The sequence below is a fragment of the Danio aesculapii genome, chromosome 22, assembly GCF_903798145.1.
Source record: "Danio aesculapii chromosome 22, fDanAes4.1, whole genome shotgun sequence".
Lineage (NCBI taxonomy): Eukaryota > Metazoa > Chordata > Actinopteri > Cypriniformes > Danionidae > Danio > Danio aesculapii.
In genome coordinates this window covers 11,730,722-11,753,668 of record NC_079456.1, presented here as the reverse complement: position 1 = coordinate 11,753,668, position 22,947 = coordinate 11,730,722, and the positions used below count along the sequence as shown (strand labels likewise).

The 22,947-nt window shown below is 35.9% G+C and overlaps 1 protein-coding gene across 1 annotated transcript in view; it reads left to right on the top strand.

The window, feature by feature from the left end:
• LOC130215863 (rho guanine nucleotide exchange factor 18-like) overlaps positions 1-22,947 on the top strand; it is a 92,647-nt gene that overhangs the window by 5,616 nt on the left and 64,084 nt on the right. The window contains exons 2-9 of the mRNA XM_056447714.1: positions 6,514-6,635; positions 6,972-7,408; positions 7,896-8,046; positions 8,743-8,875; positions 10,858-10,909; positions 13,336-13,413; positions 13,525-13,636; positions 16,265-16,472. Coding sequence (XP_056303689.1) covers positions 7,242-7,408; positions 7,896-8,046; positions 8,743-8,875; positions 10,858-10,909; positions 13,336-13,413; positions 13,525-13,636; positions 16,265-16,472 — 901 coding nt within the window. The 5' untranslated portion in view covers positions 6,514-6,635; positions 6,972-7,241. The remainder of the gene's footprint in view (positions 1-6,513; positions 6,636-6,971; positions 7,409-7,895; positions 8,047-8,742; positions 8,876-10,857; positions 10,910-13,335; positions 13,414-13,524; positions 13,637-16,264; positions 16,473-22,947) is intronic.

The window sequence follows — 22,947 nt, the reverse complement described above, 5'->3', positions numbered from 1 at the left end:
ACGTCATACGTCAATTTGCATATTACTGAAGTCATCACGTCCAACGGTTTCCGTTTGTTTAACAGCCTATGGTTAATAAAGAGGTATTTATATTTGTATGAAGTACAAGTCATTTTTTATATTTTTATTATCACACAGTGTCTTCTTCTACTGTAGCACATTCCATTTTTCTTTTTAATAATTGCTTTCAGGAGGTCACAATTCGCACTCGTTAAACATTTGACGCACCGAGGAAGGCATTGTGCTGAAACATCTGTGTTTTGTGTAAAATAAAGCTTTATAAAGTAACTATTTAACGAGTGTGAATCTCCTGAATGAAATTATTATCTAGGTTAATACACCAAAAGTTTTAAAATCCGTGAGCGTGCAGTGCAGACTTCATTAGCTTTTTGATAATTGCCTTCAGATGGTCACGATTCAAACTCGTTAAACGTTGACGCACTGAGGAAGGCATTGTGCCGAAACGTCTGTTTCGTATCTCCTAAGAATATAAAATAAAGCTATATAAAGTAATTATTTTATTGAGTGCAAATCTTCTGAATGATATTATTAACAAGATTACTGCACCAAAACCGCGAGCAAGCAGTGCAGGTATCATTAGCTTTATGATAATTGCCGCTAGTTTATCAGGAAGTGACTATTTTGTTTTCTTTAACTCATCAGATGGAAACGCTGCATTTTTCGCAAATGTTTTACGTGAAAATCCAGTTTTGCGCACAATTCTAATTCACATCTTTGGATGGAAACTGCAACTGAAATTATTTGGAGGATCTTCGAGAACATTTCGACAAACCAACTTCCTTGTTTTTCCACCGAAGTCTAAAAATAAATGGTTAAATCTTAAATACTCTTACAGCCAGAAACAAAGCGACAATACCTAGACTTAAATACATTGACTAAACAGCATTCAAATGTCGGAGATGAGGGCAAATTTCTTGGAATATTTATAAACGAAAGCTCCTTTGTAAGTCTAATTCGCATGTTCGAATGGAAACTAGTGGCTATTGCGTATTTAAAGTCAAACAACGGCATACAGTCAGCGCAATAGCCCAGTGGTTAGTGCTCTGACATATACGTAGTGCAACAGCTCTCCTGGGCATCCTGAGTTCAAATCCCAGCTCCTGAACCTTCCCCGATCCATTCCCCCACTCTCAACCACTTCAGTTTCTGTCAATCTACTGTCAAATAAAGGCAAAATGCCAAAAATAAATGTAAAAAAATGGCATACAGGATAAACAAAAACTGAGACCTGAGACCTCTGATGATACAATTCCTCCACATTACTTCCAGTGGTGCCTCTCTCTTCTCTCTCTCTCTCGCTCGCCCCTCTGCTGCGCCTCTTGACTTTGAATCATATGTTGGCTTAATCCGCCGTGGTTCCTCCTCTTATCTGGCTGTTGGACTCTGGTGGTTCTCATGAAATCTCATTGAGCACCGGAGAGACTCAGAGGTCGTCCTCATGGCAGATCCACCTCTCCACAACTCCTGGCCCTCTTTCTCCTGGATGAAGCGATGGTCCTTCAAAAGAGGTAGAGAGGACAGATGTGTCTTTCAGGATTTTGGAAACTATCTGCTATTTTATTGTGCTTTACACTTTATTTGTAATCCAAAAACTCATGGTCGGTCTTTTTTTCTTCTCTTTACAAAGTGCTGTACATTTTAGGTAAATATATGAATGCAATAATAATAATAGCAATGAATTAATATATAGTTCAGTTATAGACAATATTTATAAGAATATAGTTTCATATAATATGCTGTTTATATTGTTTTTGAACTCTAATAAGAGATTATATAAATAATTTAATGATTTGTTATTTGTATTTTTATTGATTAGTTTTAAATAAATAGATTAATTGTATATAAAGTTGAAGACAAAATTAGCAGTCCTCCTGTTTTATGTATTTTTCAAAGTTATATTTAATCGAGATTAGATTGTTTTCAAAATGTTTTGAAGCATAATATTTTAATAATTTATTTTGTATTTTGATGACATAATATTTTACAAGTTGTTTTGCAAGATATTCAGCTTAAAGTAATTTGACTTTTTTTATTTAAAGAGAACACGACTATTACACTATATACTGTATGTGCTGTTTCACAGTTTACCACAAAACACTGAGCTTTTCACTGTTCTAAAAATAGTAAAATGGATGGATGAATATAATTTACATGTGGATGGATGGATGGATGGGTGAGTGGATGGATATACTTTGCATGGATGGATAAAAATAATTTTATGTGGACGGATGGATGGGTTGGTTGGTGGGTGGCTGGATGGATATACTTTGCTAGTAGATGAATGGATGGAGGGATGGATATACTTTGCATATGGATGATGGATGGATAGAAATACTATATAGATAGATGGATGGATGGACGGACAGACAGACAGACAGACAGACAGACAAATATACTTTGCTTATATGGATGGATGGATATACTTTGCATATGAATGATGGATAGATGGATATAAATATTATATAGATAGATGGATGGATAGACAGACAGATACATATACTTTGCTTAGGCATGGATGGATAGATAGATGGATGGATGGACAGACAGACAGACAGACAAATATACTTTGCTTAGTGATGGATGGATGGATGGATGGATATACTTTGCATATGGATGATGGATGGATGGATAGAAATCCTATATAGATAGATAAATGGATGGATGGATGGACAGACAGACAAATAAACTTTGCTTAGTGATGGATGGATGGATGGATATACTTTGCATATTGATGGATGAATGGATGGGATGGTGGGTGGCTGGATATATATACTTTGCATATGGATGGATGGATGGATGGATGGACAGACAGACAAATATACTTTGCTTAGTAATAGATAGATGGATTCAGCTTAAAGTGCAATTTTTTTATAAATGTAATAATATTAATATAATATTTTAAAATAGTTTTTTATTCCAGCCAGAGAGGGCTAAACTGTATGTTTAACTTTCTTTTTTAAACATTTGTTTTATATTTCATAAATTTTGTTAAAATAACATAAAGTGTTATACTTGTCTTTATTTACTATATCATTTAATATTTAATCATTTATGCTTTATTAATGTAAGACATTTTAATACATAAATGAATGTTAATTAAGTGTTTACAGATTTTTTTTTACATTTTCAGTTGTTGTTCACAATATATAACAACATTTAAATATATAAATCTAAAATGATTCATATTTCATAAAGATTTCAAAAGTTTCATTTCATGCATCTGATTAACAATACATAAAATGGTCACACTTTACAATAAGGTTCATTAGCTAATGTTAATTAATGCATTTAGTAACATTAAGAAACAATACATTTATTACAGTATTTGTTCATGTTAGTTAACGTTAGTTGTTCATTGTTAGTTCATGTTAACTCACAGTGCATTAACTAATGTTAACAAGCATGGACTTGGATGTTAATAATGCATTAGTAAATGTTCCATTATGATTAATAAATGCTGTACAAGTGTTGTTCATGATTAGTTCATGTTAGTAAATGCATTAACTAATGAACCTTATTGTAAAGTGTTACCCATCAAATTAAACCCTCATAAAATAGCCCTAAAAAGTACTGATTATGTGAAGCAAGGGGTCTAAAATGTCACAGTTAGCAGTTTAAGTAAGATTATAGTAACATAATATGAGTGCCTTTAAACTTTTTGTTAGAATTTTAGTCCTAAAATTTTGTGGTCATGAACACACCATTAATAAAGCTGTAGATTTGAAGCTCTTCTTCAAAAAAAAACAAACAAACAGATTTTGTGTGTTAGACATTGAAAGCACTTCGGGTGTTGTTTTATTGTGCTTTGTGAAGAGGAGAGAATCAGTCGTGTGTATCTGGTGTGGTGGTTGTTTCTAGCTCTATAAATAGGGGTTACGGTGCAGTGTTTGCTTGTGGTCGCGTTGATGTTCATGCAGCTGCGGTCTGTCAACAGCACCGGACACACTCTACAGAACGTGTTCATGACCTGACACTCACTAAACCACATCTTCACACTTCTTTCTTTCCCTGTCTGTGATTGTGTTACTCAATACTGTCATTCGCCACCACACTCCAAACGGAATATTAGGGTGTGTATGTATATTTAGATGCTAACGGCTAGTTTGTGCCTCAAACGAAGTGATGAGAGTTTCAATGTGCAGGAATGTTTATTGCTGCCATGTCATGTCTTCAGCTGTCTGTGCTGTACTTTAAAGAGAGCATGTCACATGAGATTACACTATATACTGTATGTGCTGTTTAACAGTTTAACACGTTAACTCCAAAATACTGAGCTTTTCACTGTACCAGAAATAGTAAAATGGATGGATGGATGGACGAATATAATTTACATGTGGATGGTTGGATGGATGGATGGATGGAGGGGTTGGTGGGAGGCTGGATGGATGAATGGATAGATCGGTTGGGGGTGGCTGGATGGATGGATGGATAGATGGGTTGGGAGGTGGCTGGATGGATCGATGGATGGATGGGTGAATGGATGGATATTCTTTGAATGTAGATAGATGGATAGATATAATTTCCATATGGATAGATAAATTGGGGAGGGATAAATATAATTTCCTATAGATAGATGGATGGGATGGTGGGTGGCTGGATAGATGGATATACCTTGCATATAGATGGATGGATGGATGGATGGGTGGATGGATGGATGGATGGATAGATAGATAGATAGATAGATAGATAGATAGATAGATAGATAGATAGATAGATAGATAGATAGATAGATAGAAAGAAAGAAAGAAAGAAAGAAAGAAAGAAAGAAAGAAAGAAAGAAAGAAAGAAAGAAAGAAAGAAAGAAAGAAAGAAAGAAAGAAAGAAAGAAAGACGGATGGATAGATATACTTTGCATATGGATGGATGGACGGATATACTTTGCATATAAATGTATGGATAGATGGATATAATTTGCAGATAGATAGATAGATGGATAGATATACTATACAGATAGATGGCTAGAAATACTTTGCATATGGATGGATTGATGAATGGATAGATATAATTTATAGATAGATGTATGGTAGATAGATAGATAGATGGATGGATGGATGGATGGACGGACGGACGGATGGACGGACAGACAGACAGACAGACAGACAGACTTCGAATATGGAAGGACGTACAGACAGACAGTTATTGCAGCGTTGTGAGCAAAGTGAGTGTAGTCCTGCATTGTTTTACAGTTAGGTTTGCTGCTGTAATCCTCCTGGAAAGCTTGACATAATTCTGCAAATTGCTATGATAAACATTTCACTTCCTCTTCGAATTTGGCTGTTCAAGTGCATGGCACAGTTGTGCTATTTAGAGCCCCTTTCCCATTCCTTTTCGACCAGCATAAAACTTTACCTCTTAATCACATGCACACACCTTGGAGTGTGTAAAAAAACATGTTTTCTGCTGTAGACCTACAGTAACCCTTGTAAACGTTGGGAGGCCCCTTTGTTTAAGTGTTCAAGTTGGAGCATATGGTGAGAAAGGGGCAGCCATAAAAGGATATTTGAAGATGACAAACATCATAGTGCTCTTATGGTTTACATATCGCATGTCTGATTCAGATACAAACAACCTTACTGCACTCAGACTCTGTCGTTCGTCTAGAGCCCAGATGATTTACACCAGTAAATGCTCTATTGCTCCTTTCATCCATCGTTTAAGGATAGGCAGTCGGTGAAGCAGGAATATTGTGGTTTGGACTTTGGTTTCTGGGGTCATTTCTCATTGTAAATATATTGTCATCATAACTACTAAGTCGACAGGTACTCTGAGGTGTGGAAAGATGAATTTAGCAGTCCTACAATATGTATGTGTCATAATTTAACATTTAAGGAATGTTCTCGAGAGTTTCTTTGCTATTCCCAAATATAGACCAATGCATCCATATTGGTTCAGCATTCCTTGGTACTTTAGATGCATTAGGTCTTATATGGCTTTCTGAACAACCTTAAAGGGATGGTTCACCCACAACAACAAAAAATGTATAATTTACTCAAAAGAAGTTGAGTGATCAACCGAAGAAAGAAAGTCATAATGGTTTGGGACCACTTAAGGAGAGTAAATAATGAGTAAATTTTCAGTTTTGGATGAACTATTCTTTAAAGTTCTCCTAGGCATCAGGCTGTAGGTTGAATTGAACACAACCCAGAGTTTTGCTTCTGTAAACTAGCGCTTCCATCGTGCATCAGATTAAGATCTTCTGTTTACAGGGAAACGTTTCCAGCTTCTACTGACTCCATCTGTGTGTTGATGTAATATTCTGAAGTTATTGAAAGCCTCAGATATTGTCTGGCAGAACCCTATCTCTACTATTGCTTTGTCACAATCTTCATGGATAAACATCAGAGATATGATGTAATTAGATATCCAGAATGTCATGCTTAATTTGTTTTGTCTGATCCGTTTGATAAGACGCCTCAGTAAAGGCAACACTGCAAGTCGCAGTTGTGGATAATATTTCTTGCTTAATTCATAGTGGAACGATTTGTGTTTCAGCATCAGATTGCAAGCCATGCACTCAAGTTCGTGTCCCGGTCTCAGCACCCAGCTCTTCCTCTTCCTTATCCCCAGCCTCCATTCCAGAAGACGTCTTCTTCAGCAGTTCTCCTGAAGACAAGGTAAGACCCTGACCATAAATTAAACCCAAAATTGAGATGATGAGGATGATACACAGTCTCCTAAACAATTACATAGAACAGTGGAAATTTGTATGTAAAAGAGTAGAATCTTGAGACCTTGATCAAGGCACTTTACCTTTCTTCCTCAATGTGGTTTGTCCTTGTAACAAGTACACTGCATTGGATAAATGTGTCATCACAAATAGGTTCGGCCCACAAAAAGTTCAACTGGCTGTATCCACTTTCAGTTCAATGACACTAGCATGAATCTCACTTCACGTCACATTATTAGTCATGTTGTGAGAAAGTCAGCTGATTTTGGGTGTTTTTTCTCAGAGGAACTTCTTGGCTGAGAGTGACGAGTGCAGCAGTGAGGAGGACCTTTTAGACCTCTGCCCTTCCCTGAGAGATTCTGAATATTTCAGAGACCTGCAACTCGGATCAACCGAGCCACCGATCACACAACCTAGGGCCTTGAACGCACCCGACAAGAGTTCTGCTTCTTTGATACCTCTTCTGTCCACACCAGCAAGTGAATCCGACCAGGATTCCACAGAGTCAGAGACCCAGCAACTTTTGCAGATAGACCACACTTTGATTTCAAGCATGGATCGCTTGATTGCTGTCAAAACCTCAGAGTCTCAGGATTATCCGGCGTCTGACCAAGATGAGGACTTAGACATGGATACCTTTCCTATATTGGTTAGATCCATGTCCACATCTCGTAGGCACAGCTGGGAATGTCCAGTGTCTCCGATTGATCTTGGAAGAAGGTATGACTCCTTTTTTCAGTAGTCCTAAAGAGTCAAAGAGTTTTGTACACATTTAAAATGTCTAAGGCTACATTTACAAGACAATGATGAAGCCCAAAAATGTAACACATTTTCTAAACAATCCTTTAAATCAATGCTATATTAAAGCATTAAAGCAAATTTTTCATCAACAGTACCTGTAAGGAATTGATGATGTACCATTTGGTGGATCGGTGCTGATGTGCATGCAGATTTTGCCATGTGTCTAAGATGCATCCTCTGATTTTGGTTCTAATGCGAAGTAAATCCACACTTTGTTAAAGCAACAACAACACTACCACATACTCCACCATTGTTGTGTGTTTGTTTGCTCTTGCCTTTAACCTACACCTCTCTGCAAATGTACAATGCATGTGCAAGGTGTCATAGTTCTTTAAAAAATTATTTTTGAGTGCATGTTGTCTGTTTGGATCAAACCAGTGTAAACATTGCATGGTTATGTGTGTAGGTTCAGCTTAGACACTGCCGGCATTGACAGTGATGGGGAAAGAGAGGTCCAGTGTCTGGCCAAAAGTTCCCTTTTACCATCTTCCTCCTTCTCCGAAAGTTCAGTGGAAGAAGCAACCAGTGCTGTTGAAAGTGAAAGTCCCAAAACACAAGTAACTATCCTTAGTCAAGTATACTGAAAACTGCATCTTAATATAGGTAGAGCAAGTCACTCAACTGTTTAAATTGTTGTTCTGATCCTGGAGGGCTACTGTCTGCAATGTTTACTGGAGTTGCAAGGAAGGTAATGCTCCAGGAACAGGGTAGGATACCCCTGTAGATACTGTTAAAGTTAAATAGGAAGTCAAGTATAAATACTTCACCAAAAATTGAAATGACCCCATAATTTACTCACCCTCAAACCATCCGCAGAATAGACATGTCTTGCACATTTACCACACAGTTTGTTTACTGCAGAAGACATTGACAAACAAGAAAATGAGTTAGCTTGGTGTTACTGTATAACATTATACAGTATATTATTCTTACAATGCCATGTACATGCATCTACCCATTTTATGTCAACACATCAATCCTCTTTATAAGACATACGTTAACCTTGTCAACGTATGGGTTAGTTTGCTGATGGATTTATGCACTTTTGGAAGCTTCAAAATAAGAGTCACTATCCTACATCATTATACAGCTTGGAAGAGTTCGAATAAAACTCAAAAATACTCTGACTGTGTTCGTGTGACAAAAAAAAGAGTCAAATAGAACAAGGATAGCTTGAGGGTGAGTAAATTATGGACTAATTAATTCCTTTATTCCTACTCCTTAAATTTTTTTCACCTTTTTTTTGCTTTTAGCGACAGCAGTCTTCCACACCAACAAAGACTATTTATTCCAGATCTGAGATTCTAGCGACTGATGAAAAATCACAAGCTGAAAGAGTATCCCGAATACTGGAGACTTCCAAGCAGGCTGCCAGAGAGGCTGGAGGTGAGTGAAAAAGATTCTCCAATTAGGTGGAAAACTGTAGTCAGGAAGAGTTGCATTCTCATGGGCTGTCAGATAAATCCAATGTTTTTTTTTTTTTATTGAGGAGGTATTCTAGGATCAAAAGCCGCAATATTTTTACCTTTCGGGGAACCAGAAATGAAACCAGTAATAGAAACTCAAAAATTGGTAACACGTTAGTTTCAGTACAGTACCAATTCCCACTATTAACTACTGGGTTATTACCTGCTATTGTGTTGATGCTTTACACATTGGGGGAAATCTCCTCATTCACCACCAGTGTGCAGCTTCCATCGAGATGACACGATGGAAGCCATATTGTACCAGACCGCACACCACACACCAGCTGATTGGTGGAAAGGAGATGATAGGTGGGATGGTTGGTTAGGAGGCCACAATGCACAGAGGCCAGTGGGCAAATTTGGAGAGGATGCTGTGGTTAAACCCCTACTTCTTTTCGAAGGACATCCTGGGACTTTTTAACGACCACAGAGAGTCGGGACCTCAGTTTAAAGTCTCATCCAAAAGACGGCATTCACAGAGCAGTATAGAGTCCCCTTCACTATACTGGGGCGTTAGGACCCACACAGACCGCAGGTTGAGCATCCCCTCCTGTCCTCACTAACACCACTTCTGGCAGCAACCTATATTTCCCATGTGGTCTCCCAGCCATGACCAGGCGCAGCCTTGCTTAGCTTCAGTGGGTGACCATGTGAGAGTTGAAGAGTTGAAGCTAGCTGCCGGCAATACCTAAACCCAACTACTACCTTACTAACTATTAACAAGCAGTTAGTAGTTTATTGAGCTAAAAGGCTAAGGGTCTGTCCACACAAACACAGAGACTTTTTTCCTACTCGGTTTTGCTGTTTGTCCACATGAAAATGGATTGTATTGGGTGACTGAAATGAAAATATTTCTGAGACCGACGATTTTCTGAAACTCTGGGTACAGCATGGTGGTGTTATCACAACAACCAGAGTTTTTGTCTCATGATGTCAGTGTGCGTGGTTTTCTCCTTTCTGATTGGCCAACATGGCTGGGTTCACACCAAACCTGAAAGACTAAAATTTTGCACGTTTGCGGGAAACATGTATTCCACATTGTTCAACCACTGGACTGTAATCCGCCTCGCTTGGTGTAAAATACGGATGCTGACAATGGAGGTGAGGATCCAAATGGTCTTTATTAAGACAGAAAATAGTCAGGCAGGCAAAGGTCGATCACAGGAGCAAACAGAATAAAAAGGGCAATCCAAAAGAGTATTCAAAATCAGGCAAGAAATCTGTACAGGCAGCTAACATCAAAAATCAACAAACAAAGCAAAGAATCAAAACATGGCAAGGCAAGGAGAAATGCTTCGTAATGCTACAGGTAGAACAAGACTCAGCAACAATGTGTGTGTGCTGTCTTTACAGCCTATTTGATTAGTCCTGAACAGCTTCAGCTGTGTGTGTTTGCAATCAAAGGTGCACTGGAACAGGTGTGAGAGTACAGGTATGATGGAATTTGTAGTTCATTTGGTGGTAGACTTATAGTTCTCCAGCGATCTGCATGGGCTAGATTGCTTGTGATTGAGACAGTTGTGATATTTGCATTGATTTGTGTGCAATTTGTTTGAAAGCACTTAATTCCATGTTTGGAGAGAACCCAGCCTAAAAGTGTCATTATCGCCACCTGTTGGTTCGACATTCCCTTAACACGTATCACAGTGCGTTTTGGCGTTTTCTTGTGGATGGAGATTTTTTTTTTATAATGAATGCAGAGAAAACTACTCTGAGTAAAAATACTCATCCACATGGCCTTAGTAATTGGTTTGTTAATAGCGAGAATTACACCTTTAGATAAAGCGTGATCCAATAATTTTATATGTTGTCATGAAACTTAACCCTCAAAGTACTATTTAAAGATTTTGTGTTTAAAATTTTAATGTATCATCCAATCTTCTTGTTGCTTTGGGATTCCAGAAGAGCAGGAGTCTGAAGAGGGGCTGCAGTCTGGAGAGGGTCGGAGTCACGTGTAAGTCTTCACATTCATGTTTTGCTAACGAGTACTGTAGTAGCTATCACAAGATTGTTTTGAGTCAGTGAAGTTATGTAATACTGAAGGATTACTGACCTTGGAATCTGTCAAGACGAATCAAGAATCGTCAGTGATGGCTTCCTGGAGTAGCTGGGGCAGCGAGTCTGTTCTGTTATAATTAGCTGATGTTGGTATTATACACAAATCAGACACTTCTTAATCACTGTATGAATGCTGAACCTATTATCAACTTTGTATTAGCATTGCCTATTTATGATGAATCCCTTGATGCTTTTCTCATTTGTAAATCGTTTACTAAATGTAATTTACTTTGTAGTAGTAAAATGTAGTATTTACTATACATTACTATAGTATTTTTATGATTTAAAAGGTTGCTAGTACTTTAACAAGATTGAATGTTACTTTTTTGAATGTAAAACAGTTGAGACCTTGAGTTGACCTTGATCAAGGCACTTTACCTTTTACTAGCGTATTAGCACATTCTTTCCATGTTAATAACATGTTGCAGCATGTTAGCATATCCAACATATTACTAGCACGTTCTTAAATGATTTAGCAGGTTGCTATTATGTTATAGTATGACAAATGCTAGCTTGTTGTTGTTAACATGTTTCTAGATTTTGCTAACATGTTTCATTATGTTGCTAGCATGGTAGCATATTTAACACGGTGGTTCTCAACCATACCTAAGGTATTTGCGACCCATCTCCCACCACCCTTTTTGATACAGTCTGTAATACCCCCGGGTCGCCAACTTTGGTTTAGTAGCCGATTGCAGCGGCCGCCGGAAGTACTAACACCACAGTACAGTTACTGACCCAGTTCTCTCAACAGTGTTATTCAGACAACTAACCCCCAAAAACCTCACCCCCACCCCCCGGTCTCCCGGATTTTCAGAATCAAATGTTGGCAGGTTGGCAGGTTGTTAGAACATGCTGCAACAATTGTTTGAGAATAAAATAATACTTCAGTCATATACTCATCTATTTCCTATCATAGAACTGCCAATAGTTTGGCTAGTTTACAGCCATAAACCACTTGCTATCTGCTAGTCAGCTACAGCTTCTATCGGGGGAGGGGCATTCTCATTCTAGAAAGTTTGATTGGACAAGAGTGTAGTGCAGGATGATGTCATTGTCATCTGTTTTCTTTTAAATACGAATCATTTTTATTTGAACGTTTAGGAGCGCATTAGCATAGCATTTCTAGTTAAACTAGCCGACTTAACTGATCAATCACTAAGCAAGAGTTTTTGCTGTTGTTGTTGCATTCCTGCATCATTTTTTGTGGTTTAAGCTGAAGAAAAGTCGTGGGCGATTTGATTCTAGCCCACCGTTGAGCTACCGTTGGCAGTAGATTTTGCGCTGATGGTTTTATTTGGACAGCGGCCCACCATGTGCCCTCCTGCTGCCACACATACTTAGCCTCAGTGTCTTGTTTGTCTCAGGCTGATGGTACAGAAAGTTCTGCAGGAGCTTAAGCAGTATCATGGGTAAGTAAACAGTGTGAAGGAGCCTGTCATGCCCTCCTACAAACTAACAGCGTTAACACGAGGCGCTACGTTTGGTTTACCGGCCAGAAAAAGAAAGCATTGTTTGTCACTTGGCTGTCTTGAACATGTTTGTGCGTTTTGTGATGTATTTTATTTCAGTGTTTAACAGTCTTGCTGTATTTTTATAAGCCTGATGAGGTTTTTCTTTCTGGTTAGGATGCCCTTGTTTATCTCTAAAAGCTGCATGATAAACCAGAGTGTGCTTAAACAAGGTCATGAAACCTTTGCACAGTAGCTGACGCTTCTAACAGCAGGCTATGTTCAGAATGGAAAACTTGCATACTGCTTAGTGCACACTTGGTGGAAAAAAAACATAACTTCTTCTGTACTTAGATGATAATATACAATAGCATGTGCATAGTCACGTCATCTAATTGTGCTGCATGTTTATTTGTAGTTAATGTTGGATACAATTGTATAATATGAAAACAAAATGGTGGTCCAATCAAATAAGTCAAGTAAGCTCAGAATCTCAGAATTCTCTGAAAATGTCGAAATTCTGAAATGAAAACACACAATTCTGGAAAGAAGTCAACTTGTTGATATATTTTTGGATGTTGACTCAGAATAAATTTTAATATATTGCATAAATTAGCATTTTTGATGAGACAAAAAGTCATTTTTTTGTCATTAAAACTCACAGAAATGAATAAAATGTAGTAAAAAAATTAATTGATTTACTTTTTTTTTTTAATTACATGGCATAAACAAGCTTTCATATATTCACATGCAAAAATAGTATGTTAATATGCCATTCTGAACATGCCCAAGTTTTCTTGAAATAATAAATGTTTTCAGTGGAGATATTTAATGATTAATCCTCATCTTAATAATACTGTATTTTCCTCAGGACGAAACGCAGAAATTCAAGCATTGACAGAAAAGAGGGGACTGGGAACTTCACATGGTATGAGTTTCTGGCCCATGAGTAAGTCTTCGGTGTTCTTTCATTTGCATTATTAATATTGCATATTTTTTATTTTAAGAAAAAATTTACATTTTAAACTGGTTTGGTGTATGTTTGTTTGTTTGCTTGCAGAAATGACGATGAAGAGGAGGATCGGCCGGAGCGTCCAGAAAGAGGCACCAAAGTGAAGCGGACTCTGAGTTCACTGAGGAACCGCATGACTGGATCCTTCAACAAAGACAAAGTAATCAAACACACTCATGCTCCGACTGTCTCTCTGCCGTGGGATAAAAATAATGTCCATTTCTGCAGAACTATGCTGCAACTTTTGTGTCACTGCAACTTCCTCTGTTTGTTGAATACAGGGAGACGATAAACTTGCTCATTCAGGCAATGGGGAAGTTTTGACTTGTTCTTTTAACGGACAAAGTGGCAATTGTTTATCAGTTGGCAACTGGTCAATTTATATAGGAGTTTTCAGTTTATTTTGTTCATATAGCTTAAAATATATTGTCAATAAAATATTTTTTCTGACTTATAATTAGGTCTTACGAAGAACTATCGAAGTCATATTATCATGCCAGCAACTTGTTAGAACATACTAGCAACATGCTAAAACATATTAGTGATGTGTTAAAACTTGCTATAAATTTACAACAGCACAGCAACATGAAATGTCAGAAATATATAAAATCATGCTAGCAGGTTGTTAAAACATAGTAACAGCATGCTAAATCTTGTTTAGAACATGTTAAAACATGTTAGCATAATGTTAGAACAAGTTACCATGCTGCAATATATTAGAAACATACATTAACATGATAGCAAAAAGATGAAACATTACCAAAGTGTAAAAATGTAGCAACATGAGAACAAATAAAAATGCCAGGAAGTTATTAAAACATACTAGCAACTTGCTAAATAATGTTTAGAACATGTTAAAATATGTTAGCATTATGTTAGAGCATGCTACCATGCCACAACATGGTGGAAACATGCAACAACATGCTAGCAAAATGATGAAACATGTCATCAAAATGTAAAAACATCTTAGCAACATGAGAACAAATGCTAGGAAGTTGTTAAAACCTAGTAGCAACATGCTGAATCTTGTTTATAACATGTTCAAACATGCTAGCATTAAGCTACCATGCTGCAACAAGTAAGAAACATGCAATAACATGCTAGCAAAATAATGAAACATGTTAGCAAATTGTAAAAACATTAACAAAAATATCAGTAAGTTGTTAAAACATACTAGCAACATGCTAAATTGTGTTAGGATCGTGTTAAAGCATGTTAGCAATTTGTAAGAACATGCTGCAACATGCCATAACATGCTAAAAACACGATGAAACTTAACAAAATGTTAAAACATCTTAGCAACTTTAAAAATATATCCCAGGATGTTGGTACCAAGATGCTAAATCATGTTAGGAACATGTAAGCATGTTAAAACATGATATCAATATGTTAAAACATTTTAACATGCTGCAACATGTAATAACAAGTTAGCTACACAATGAAGCATGTTAGCAAAATGTAAAAACATCTTAGTAACCTGGCATGCCAGGAAGTTGTTAGAATGTTCTAGCAACATGGTAGATCATGTTAGGAATGTGCTGAAACATGCTAGCAATATGTTAAAACATGCTAACATGCTGCAACATTTTAGAAACATGAAATAACATGCTAGCAAAATAATGAAACATTAGCAAAAGATAAAAATATCTTGGCAACATGAAAATAAATCCAGAAAATGGTTAAAACATACTAGCAACATGCTAAATAATGTTGGGAATATGTTACAGCATGTTAGCAATTAGTAAGAACATGCTGCAACATGCTAAATACATGAGGAAACCTAATGTAAAAATGTAAAAACATCTTAGCGACTTAAAATAATTCCAGGATGTTGCTAGCAAAATGCATGTTAGGAATCATGTTAGGAATGTTCCTAAATCATGTTAGAAACATGTTAGCATGTTAAAACATGCTGTCGATAAGTTAGAACATAGTAACATGCTGCAACATAACAACGTGCTAGCTACATAATGAAACATGTTAGCAAAATGTAAAAACATATTAGTAACCTGCAAAACATGCCAGGAAGTTGTTAAACATTGGAAAATCATGTCAGGAATGCGTTGAAACATGCTAGCAATATGTTAGAACATGCTAACAACTTGACAGCAAAATGTAAAAAACATGTTAGCAACTTGCAATAATGTTAACAACATTATAACATGTCAGCAACTGCTATAAACATGCTAGCAACTTGCTAAAACATTTCAGCATTCTGTTAAATCATAAAAAATACTATTATAATTTATAGTAAATAGTACTAGTAGAAGAATAATAAAGCACAATGAATCTATTGTGCTAATTCTATAGTCGCTAATGCAACAACTAAAGTAATGTAACTGTAGTTTAAGGTATATTGTAGAGTATATTATAAACTTCAGTACACAACAGTTGACATAAAATCTAAAATAGACTACAGCAATTATTACAGTTGATCAGGTAATTATAGTTATTACTACAGTATGCTGCAGCATTCAGTAACAGTGTTGTAAATACTGTAATATATACAGTATAATACTAATATAATACTATATTATTGTAGTAAGGTATAAAAGCACTATAATATTTACTATAAATTACTATAGTATTTTTCCATGTGAAAGATGGATCTTGTTGAATATTGTTATCTAATTATTATTGTAGCACATTATTCTGCGTAAGTCGGCTTTTTTGGAGCAAAATACGGCTTGATTTTGGTTTGTTTGTATTTTTCTAAATGTTCTGTATTTCTGTTGTTGTGGTTAATGGCTAACGCTACACATATATTTATCTGTTTTTCTATTTCCAGGGTAAGACTCGTGAGAAAGAGCAGCACAAAGAAAAGAGCCGAGAGAGAGAAAAGGACAAAGAGAAAGAGAAAGAGTTGAGCGAGCGTGTGAAAGTGCGCCGGCGCAGCGTCAGCGGCCACCAACTCGTGCCCGGATCTTTCTCCAGCTGCGCCACATGTTCACTTTGCAGCAAAACCCTGCAGAGGAAGCATGGCTTGCAGTGTTTGAGTGAGTCTCACACACACACAAATAAACACACACCTGTGCACACGCGCATCTGCCCCGCCACCAATACTACACGCTGTTTTTCTGCCACCACAGCGCATGTCACTGTAAACACCAGGCTTTCTCAATTTTAAAGGCTGTTTGCATCTCTCACGGGCTTTTGTTTGATTTCAAGCTCTGATAAAGCGTCATCTGCTTGACCAAATGAGTCGTTCTGTCATGTGATGCGCTTGTGTTTTGGCTGTTTTGCAAGCTGCTCTGTGCTGCGGGTCTGCGGACACATGAACTAGTTTGATTTTATCAGGTTGCATGGTGACTGTGGAGGATTTAAAGAGGATGCGCTAGCGACGTCACTACATTTTTGTGTTTTTTTTGTGTGTAGAACTGAAAAGGTTACTTTATTTGGCACCAATAGCCTAGTGGTTAAGTGCACTGACATATAGCAGCATGGGGCTCACGGTGACCCGAGTTCAATTCCCGGCTCGAGGTCTTTTGCCTACCCTTTCACTCTCTCTGCTTCCAATACTTTCCTGTTTGCAATCTCTACTGTCCTTTCTAATTAAAGGTGAAAATCCCCTAAAAATAATTACATAAAAAAGGTGATTTTAACTATTTTTTAAAAAGATATTCAGATGTTCAATGCTTTATTTTTAATGGACATGGGTGGAGACTAAGTTTCTCCCAAAGGATTCCAAAAAATTATAGAAATAAAATGTAATTGTGACTTTTTACCTCAAAATTTTGACTTTTTGTTTTCTCTCGTGATTCAAATATAAATAATCTGAATTGTTAAGTCTAAACTTGGAATTGCGAAGAAAGAACGACAGAATGGGGTACATGCACACGGACTTTTATTTCAGTCAGCCAGCCCCAGGGCTTCTGTTTAATTGTCATCCTATACAAAATCGCTGTGTTTATGATCTGGTTTCTTTAAAAAACAGTGATCTTCACTGCCTGGCTAAGATACGATATAAAGTGGGTATCAGACCAAACAAGAAGCACTGCAATAAATTATATTTTTCCGCGCCATGTCTTTTAAATTTGGAAATTAATTTTACCCCAGTATTTTCTGTGGAATTTTTGCGCTGGTCTGCGGTTAATGACGGCGCCTGCGTTTAAACGGTCTTTCGTCACTTTTAACAACCAAATGGATGCTTAAGTCTATTTAATTGATTATATTTTAATTACAATACAACATCGATGCTGTAAAAGGAACCTTATGAAATTGAAAATCATATTAAGTCATATAAAGTCATTTTATGCTTTCACCGGAGGTTCATCATTGCCTGAAAAACACTAGCTGTGCATATAGACCATTTGGAAGACTTTTGACTGTTGGAAAAGAATTACGATTTCTGAACTTTATTTCTTATAAATGCTAGTTAATAGTCGCCCTAGTACACTCTCAGAAATGCTGGGTTATTTAAACCAAAATTTGGTAAAAAATGGACTAATCCAAACATTGGGTTAAATTTGGTCATATTTGTTTAATAATTAAAAAATGAACCCAGCAGTAGGCATGGGACAATAGTTTCAAGGTTTACTGTGGTTTGGAAAAGTCAAGGTTTTAAAACCGCAAAAATGTTCTGTTAAGGCACTGTATATGTAAAGGCTTTTTACATGTATGTGTTTTTTTTTAAATGTGTTGTAAAGAAATCTGTTTTTGAAACTTTGAAGAGAGCAGAAGTCAATGATTTATTTCAATTATTTAGCCTGACATGTTTTAAAATATTATAAATATTTTCTAAAATAAAATAGATTTTGTTTAATGTGGAAATGTTTTTTTAATACTTTTAAGACTTTTAAAAAGAACTTACTTTAGAGCAGTAATTATAATATAGTTACACCGTGAAACCGTGATATCTTTATCCAAGGTTATCATACCGTCAGAAACTTATACCGGCCCAGGCTACCTAGCAGTTGGTGTAGTCTGTATTACACCTAGAATTGGGTTGAAATAACTGAGCATTTTGAGAGTATTGTTTTGACTTTATTACTTGCTGTTCTGGGGTGCGTTTCCCAAACAACAACATAACCCGCGGCTGAACTATTTAGTGATGAGGGTTTCCCAAAACCCGTAGTTTCTCTGTTGTAGATCTATCAGTTGAACCACATTAGTTATAACATACAACGCCCATAATGATGCTCTAAACGGGGTGGTAACAACCCTGCAATAATATTATTAATATTAATGATTATTATTATTAAGTAGGATAATGTTTATTTATTTTTTATTGTTTATATTTGACACATGCAAACCCCAATGTTCTTAACAACAGGCCCATGTCATATACAGTACAGATTCTTAATAAACTACTATAAATTATAGTATGCTATAAATTAAAGTATGCTATGTTTTTTTGTTTTCACAAGCTTTGGAGACGTAACATAAGTTCCGCTTTTAAATAAAGTTCACCTATAGCTTTCGTCATGTGCCACGGCTGTGTTCAAAATGACATCAATGTTTTCAAAGTGCACTGCGCATGGAGCGCAATTGTAAACATGAAGATCGCTAAAACTGAACTGTAAAAATACTTTGAAAGCAAATTACACCTCAGAGTGATGACTTTAATGATTTATTTTTTAATAACTCCAAGTTTAAATGTTAGAATGTTCTAAAAGAATATGGCATGGAGGGGATAACTGGGAATAGAACACAGCCAGGAAATATGTTTCTAACTTCAGCTCCAGAGGTGCAGTTGCAAGCAGTTGCGACGCAGTTTGCAAATGTTCATTGGAGCGATGGATTTGGGAAACGGAAAATCAACCAATTAACGAACTATGTTTGTAACGACGAAACTTGCGACCTTAGTTGGCTAACGATGGTTTTCGGAAAAGCACCCCTGAAAATTTTTTTACATCTTAAAAATCAATCTTTTTTCTTCCAGTTCGTGAGTTTCTGTCCAGCAATTCTAATGTTTTCCCCCCACAGAACTAATTTTTCTAAAATAATAGTTTGTGTGCTTTCTGACAATTCTGACATCATTTGTAGCAGTTTTTACTTTGTATCTTACATTTTTTATAAACTACAAAATATCAGAACTGCAGGATGTTAGGTTGCACTTATGAGAAAGTAATATCAGAATCTTATAATCCGTGGCAGAAAAAAATCTCCTATATTCTATTAACAGTTGCCTGTAGCTTATGAGTCACATAGGGTTTTCTGTTTGTTTATGCTTTTGCATTAGATTATGCGACCTGCCAATGTCGAAAAGTTTAAAAGAGTTCCTCTTTTTTGTAAAAAAACCATTACAACAGAAAAGTACTCTTGAAATGGTCAAACGTTATACATTTCCTGACATGTTTAGTGGTTTAAAACAGTAACTAATCTGCATTGATCATGTAAAGTCCAGTACCAAAACAGTTACTAGAAAAAAGTATATATTATTTGTGGTTAAAGTCTGCGTGGAACGGACGTTCCTTCAGACATCAGTATGAAGTCTGGTTCACATAAACACTGGTCACAGAGATTTCCTCCTCTGAAACCTCAAGTCTGAGCAAATACATCAGCATGACTTGTTTAATAAGCAGTGCCACACAAAAAGACATATATTAGATACCCCAGTGCCACCAAACGGCCTTAAATTTACAGTTTGTACAGGGCGATTGTCTTTCTGTTACTCTAAATAAACACATGAGTCACTCTAAAGACATCCACACCGGCCTGAAGGTGGATATATGCAATAAAGAGATGACTTAATGTAGACAAAAATGTATAACGTCCATTTAAAAACACTGCGATTTGATATAGCATGGTAAAATAATTGACCGTAGTGTAAGAATGAGTGGTGTAGTAAAAATAATAGACCGTGACAAACAAATGAACTATAGCAAAACTTCTGTTTCTCCTTTTCTGGAGGTAAACATCAAAGGCTTCTCATAATAGGGAAACAAACAGTCAAGAAATGAACTCATAGTTTCTAAATGAACAGCATCTTTCATTTACTAAAATAACTTCACTTAAAGTGACTTCAGTCGCTAAACACTAGTGTACTTGCCAATTACAGGCCTGAGGAATTTACTAGTGACTGTTAAAGGGACAGATAATGAATTAATATCAAATCTGCTAATGTTAAAGTCTGCATGAAATCAAACTTTTACGATGTTTATTTTGCTAGTGCACATAGTTAGTTTTAATAAGAACAATTAAGTTAATCCACTAAAAAAAACCTCTTTGTTTTGGTAATATTTAATTAAAGTCTGAAAATTTGCTTTGCTCTGGAATGGCTGTCCATCTCTGATAATATCAGTTTGGTGGATTGGGTGGGACATGCTTAGCCTTGCCCCTTCAACCGTTAGCTCGCTGCGAGTGAAAGATAAGAGGAGGAGGAGGAGCACAAAAATAAAACCCTGCCCCTACTAAGTATTCAGTTTCAGTTGGAAATATGGCATCATGTTTATTACAGGAGACATGGCGTGACATGAAGTGAGAAATACTGCACTCGACAGTTATATACATATATTTATAGATAGACATATCAGTGAGGTCAAATTACAGAAAGCTTCATTTGAAAGTGTGTGAGATTAAAAGCAACAAGATTTAATAAAAAATAATAATTATTCATTTATTTGTTTTCTTTTTGGCTTAGTCCTTTTATTAATTAGGGGTCGCCACAGCGGAATAAACCACTAACTTATCCAGCACATTTTTTATGCAGTAGATGCCCTTCCAGCTGCAACCCATCACTGGGAAAATATTAATTAAAATAATTTATATTTTATTTTAATCAAATATTTATTATAAATACTTATATACATACATATATACATACACACACACACACACACACACACACACACACACACACACATATATATATATATATATATATATATATATATATATATATATACATACATACACATACATACATACATACATACATACAGATATATATATATATACACATACATACAGATATTTATATATACACATACATACATACATATATATATACACATACATACATATATATATATACATACATATTATTGTATGGCCACATTCACAAAATATTGACATCAAAATGTATACAGTCTTTAAAATGGAAAGTAACAAAGAAATTAATAAAAAAAACTGATATAAATAGGTAAAAATAAAGCACGATTACACCATTTTAGAGCAGTCTTTAAGTGTAGGTTGTAATTGTAAATGAATGACAAGGATCCTGTGTTAATTTAAGAGAGCTCTTATATGTATTGCCAAAGGGGAGACCAAATTGACCAAAATCTGTCAGATTTTTTTATGTTTGTCATAGGTAAGTTTTTCTAATGGTAGCCATGTAGCAATTTGTGATATCCACATTTTGAAAGATGGAGCCTGTGATGCAGACCAAAGTAGCAAAATACATTTTCTAGTTAAATATACCAGGACATTAAATAACTGTAATGCAACTTTTTCAAACAGGTTGTTCACATTATGATCAATAAATACAAAACTGGGGTCATATCAGAATTTAGCTTAAGAATGTTTTCCTGTACCTTATGTATTTTCTTCCAAAATGCCAAAATTTTGTCATTGTGAAACTGTTTTAAGAAAACAAATCATTTAATAAGATTTACGAGATGCTTTACATGTTGGTATTGTTACTTTGCATTAAAACTAAATTTAGAGCAGAGATTGAGTCATATATGAATAAAAACAGCTAAATAAATCAATAAAAAATTAATTAAAGTACAAAAGGTGCATTTTAGAACTTTCGGGCTCCATGGCTGGAATTGCTTAGGCCTCCCAAATCACTAAATCTGCCCCTGAATGGGTATAATATAATTTGATGTGTGTAAAATTTTATATTAATTAGTTAATAATTGTATTATTTTATTATTCATTTAATATTGGCTTACTAAAATAATATATTTTTTAATTATTAATTAATTAACGATGCATAATCTATTATATATCATATATAAGCATGTTTTTAACAGTATATTTTGTATTTTCATAGACTGTTTGGAGTTTTAAAAGTTAAATAATTGTTAAATTCATTAATTAAAAATAAATATAACATAAACAAGAGTGGCACAGTGGCGCAGTGGGTAGCGCTGTCGCCTCACAGCAAGAGAGTCGGGATCGGCTGGGTCGGTTGGCATTTCTGTTTGGAGTTTGCATGTTCTCCCCGTGTTCGCGTGGGATTCCTCCACGTGCTCTGGTTTCCAAAGTCCAAAGACATGCGGTGTAGGTGAATTGGGTTGGCCTAACTGTCTATAGTGTATGTGTGTGTTTGAGTGTGTATAGATGTTTCCCAGTGATGGATTGCAACTGGAAGGGGATCCGCTGGGTAAAACGTGCTGAATAAGTTGGCAGTTCATTCCATTGTGGCGACCCCTGACTAACAAAGGGACTAAGACGAAAAGAAAATGAATGAATAAATGTTTGGAGTTTTAAAAGTTAAATAATTTATTGATTTATTAATTAAAAATAAATATAAACAAAATAATTAAATTTTTTAGAAAGTTAATTATTATTATTAATACATTT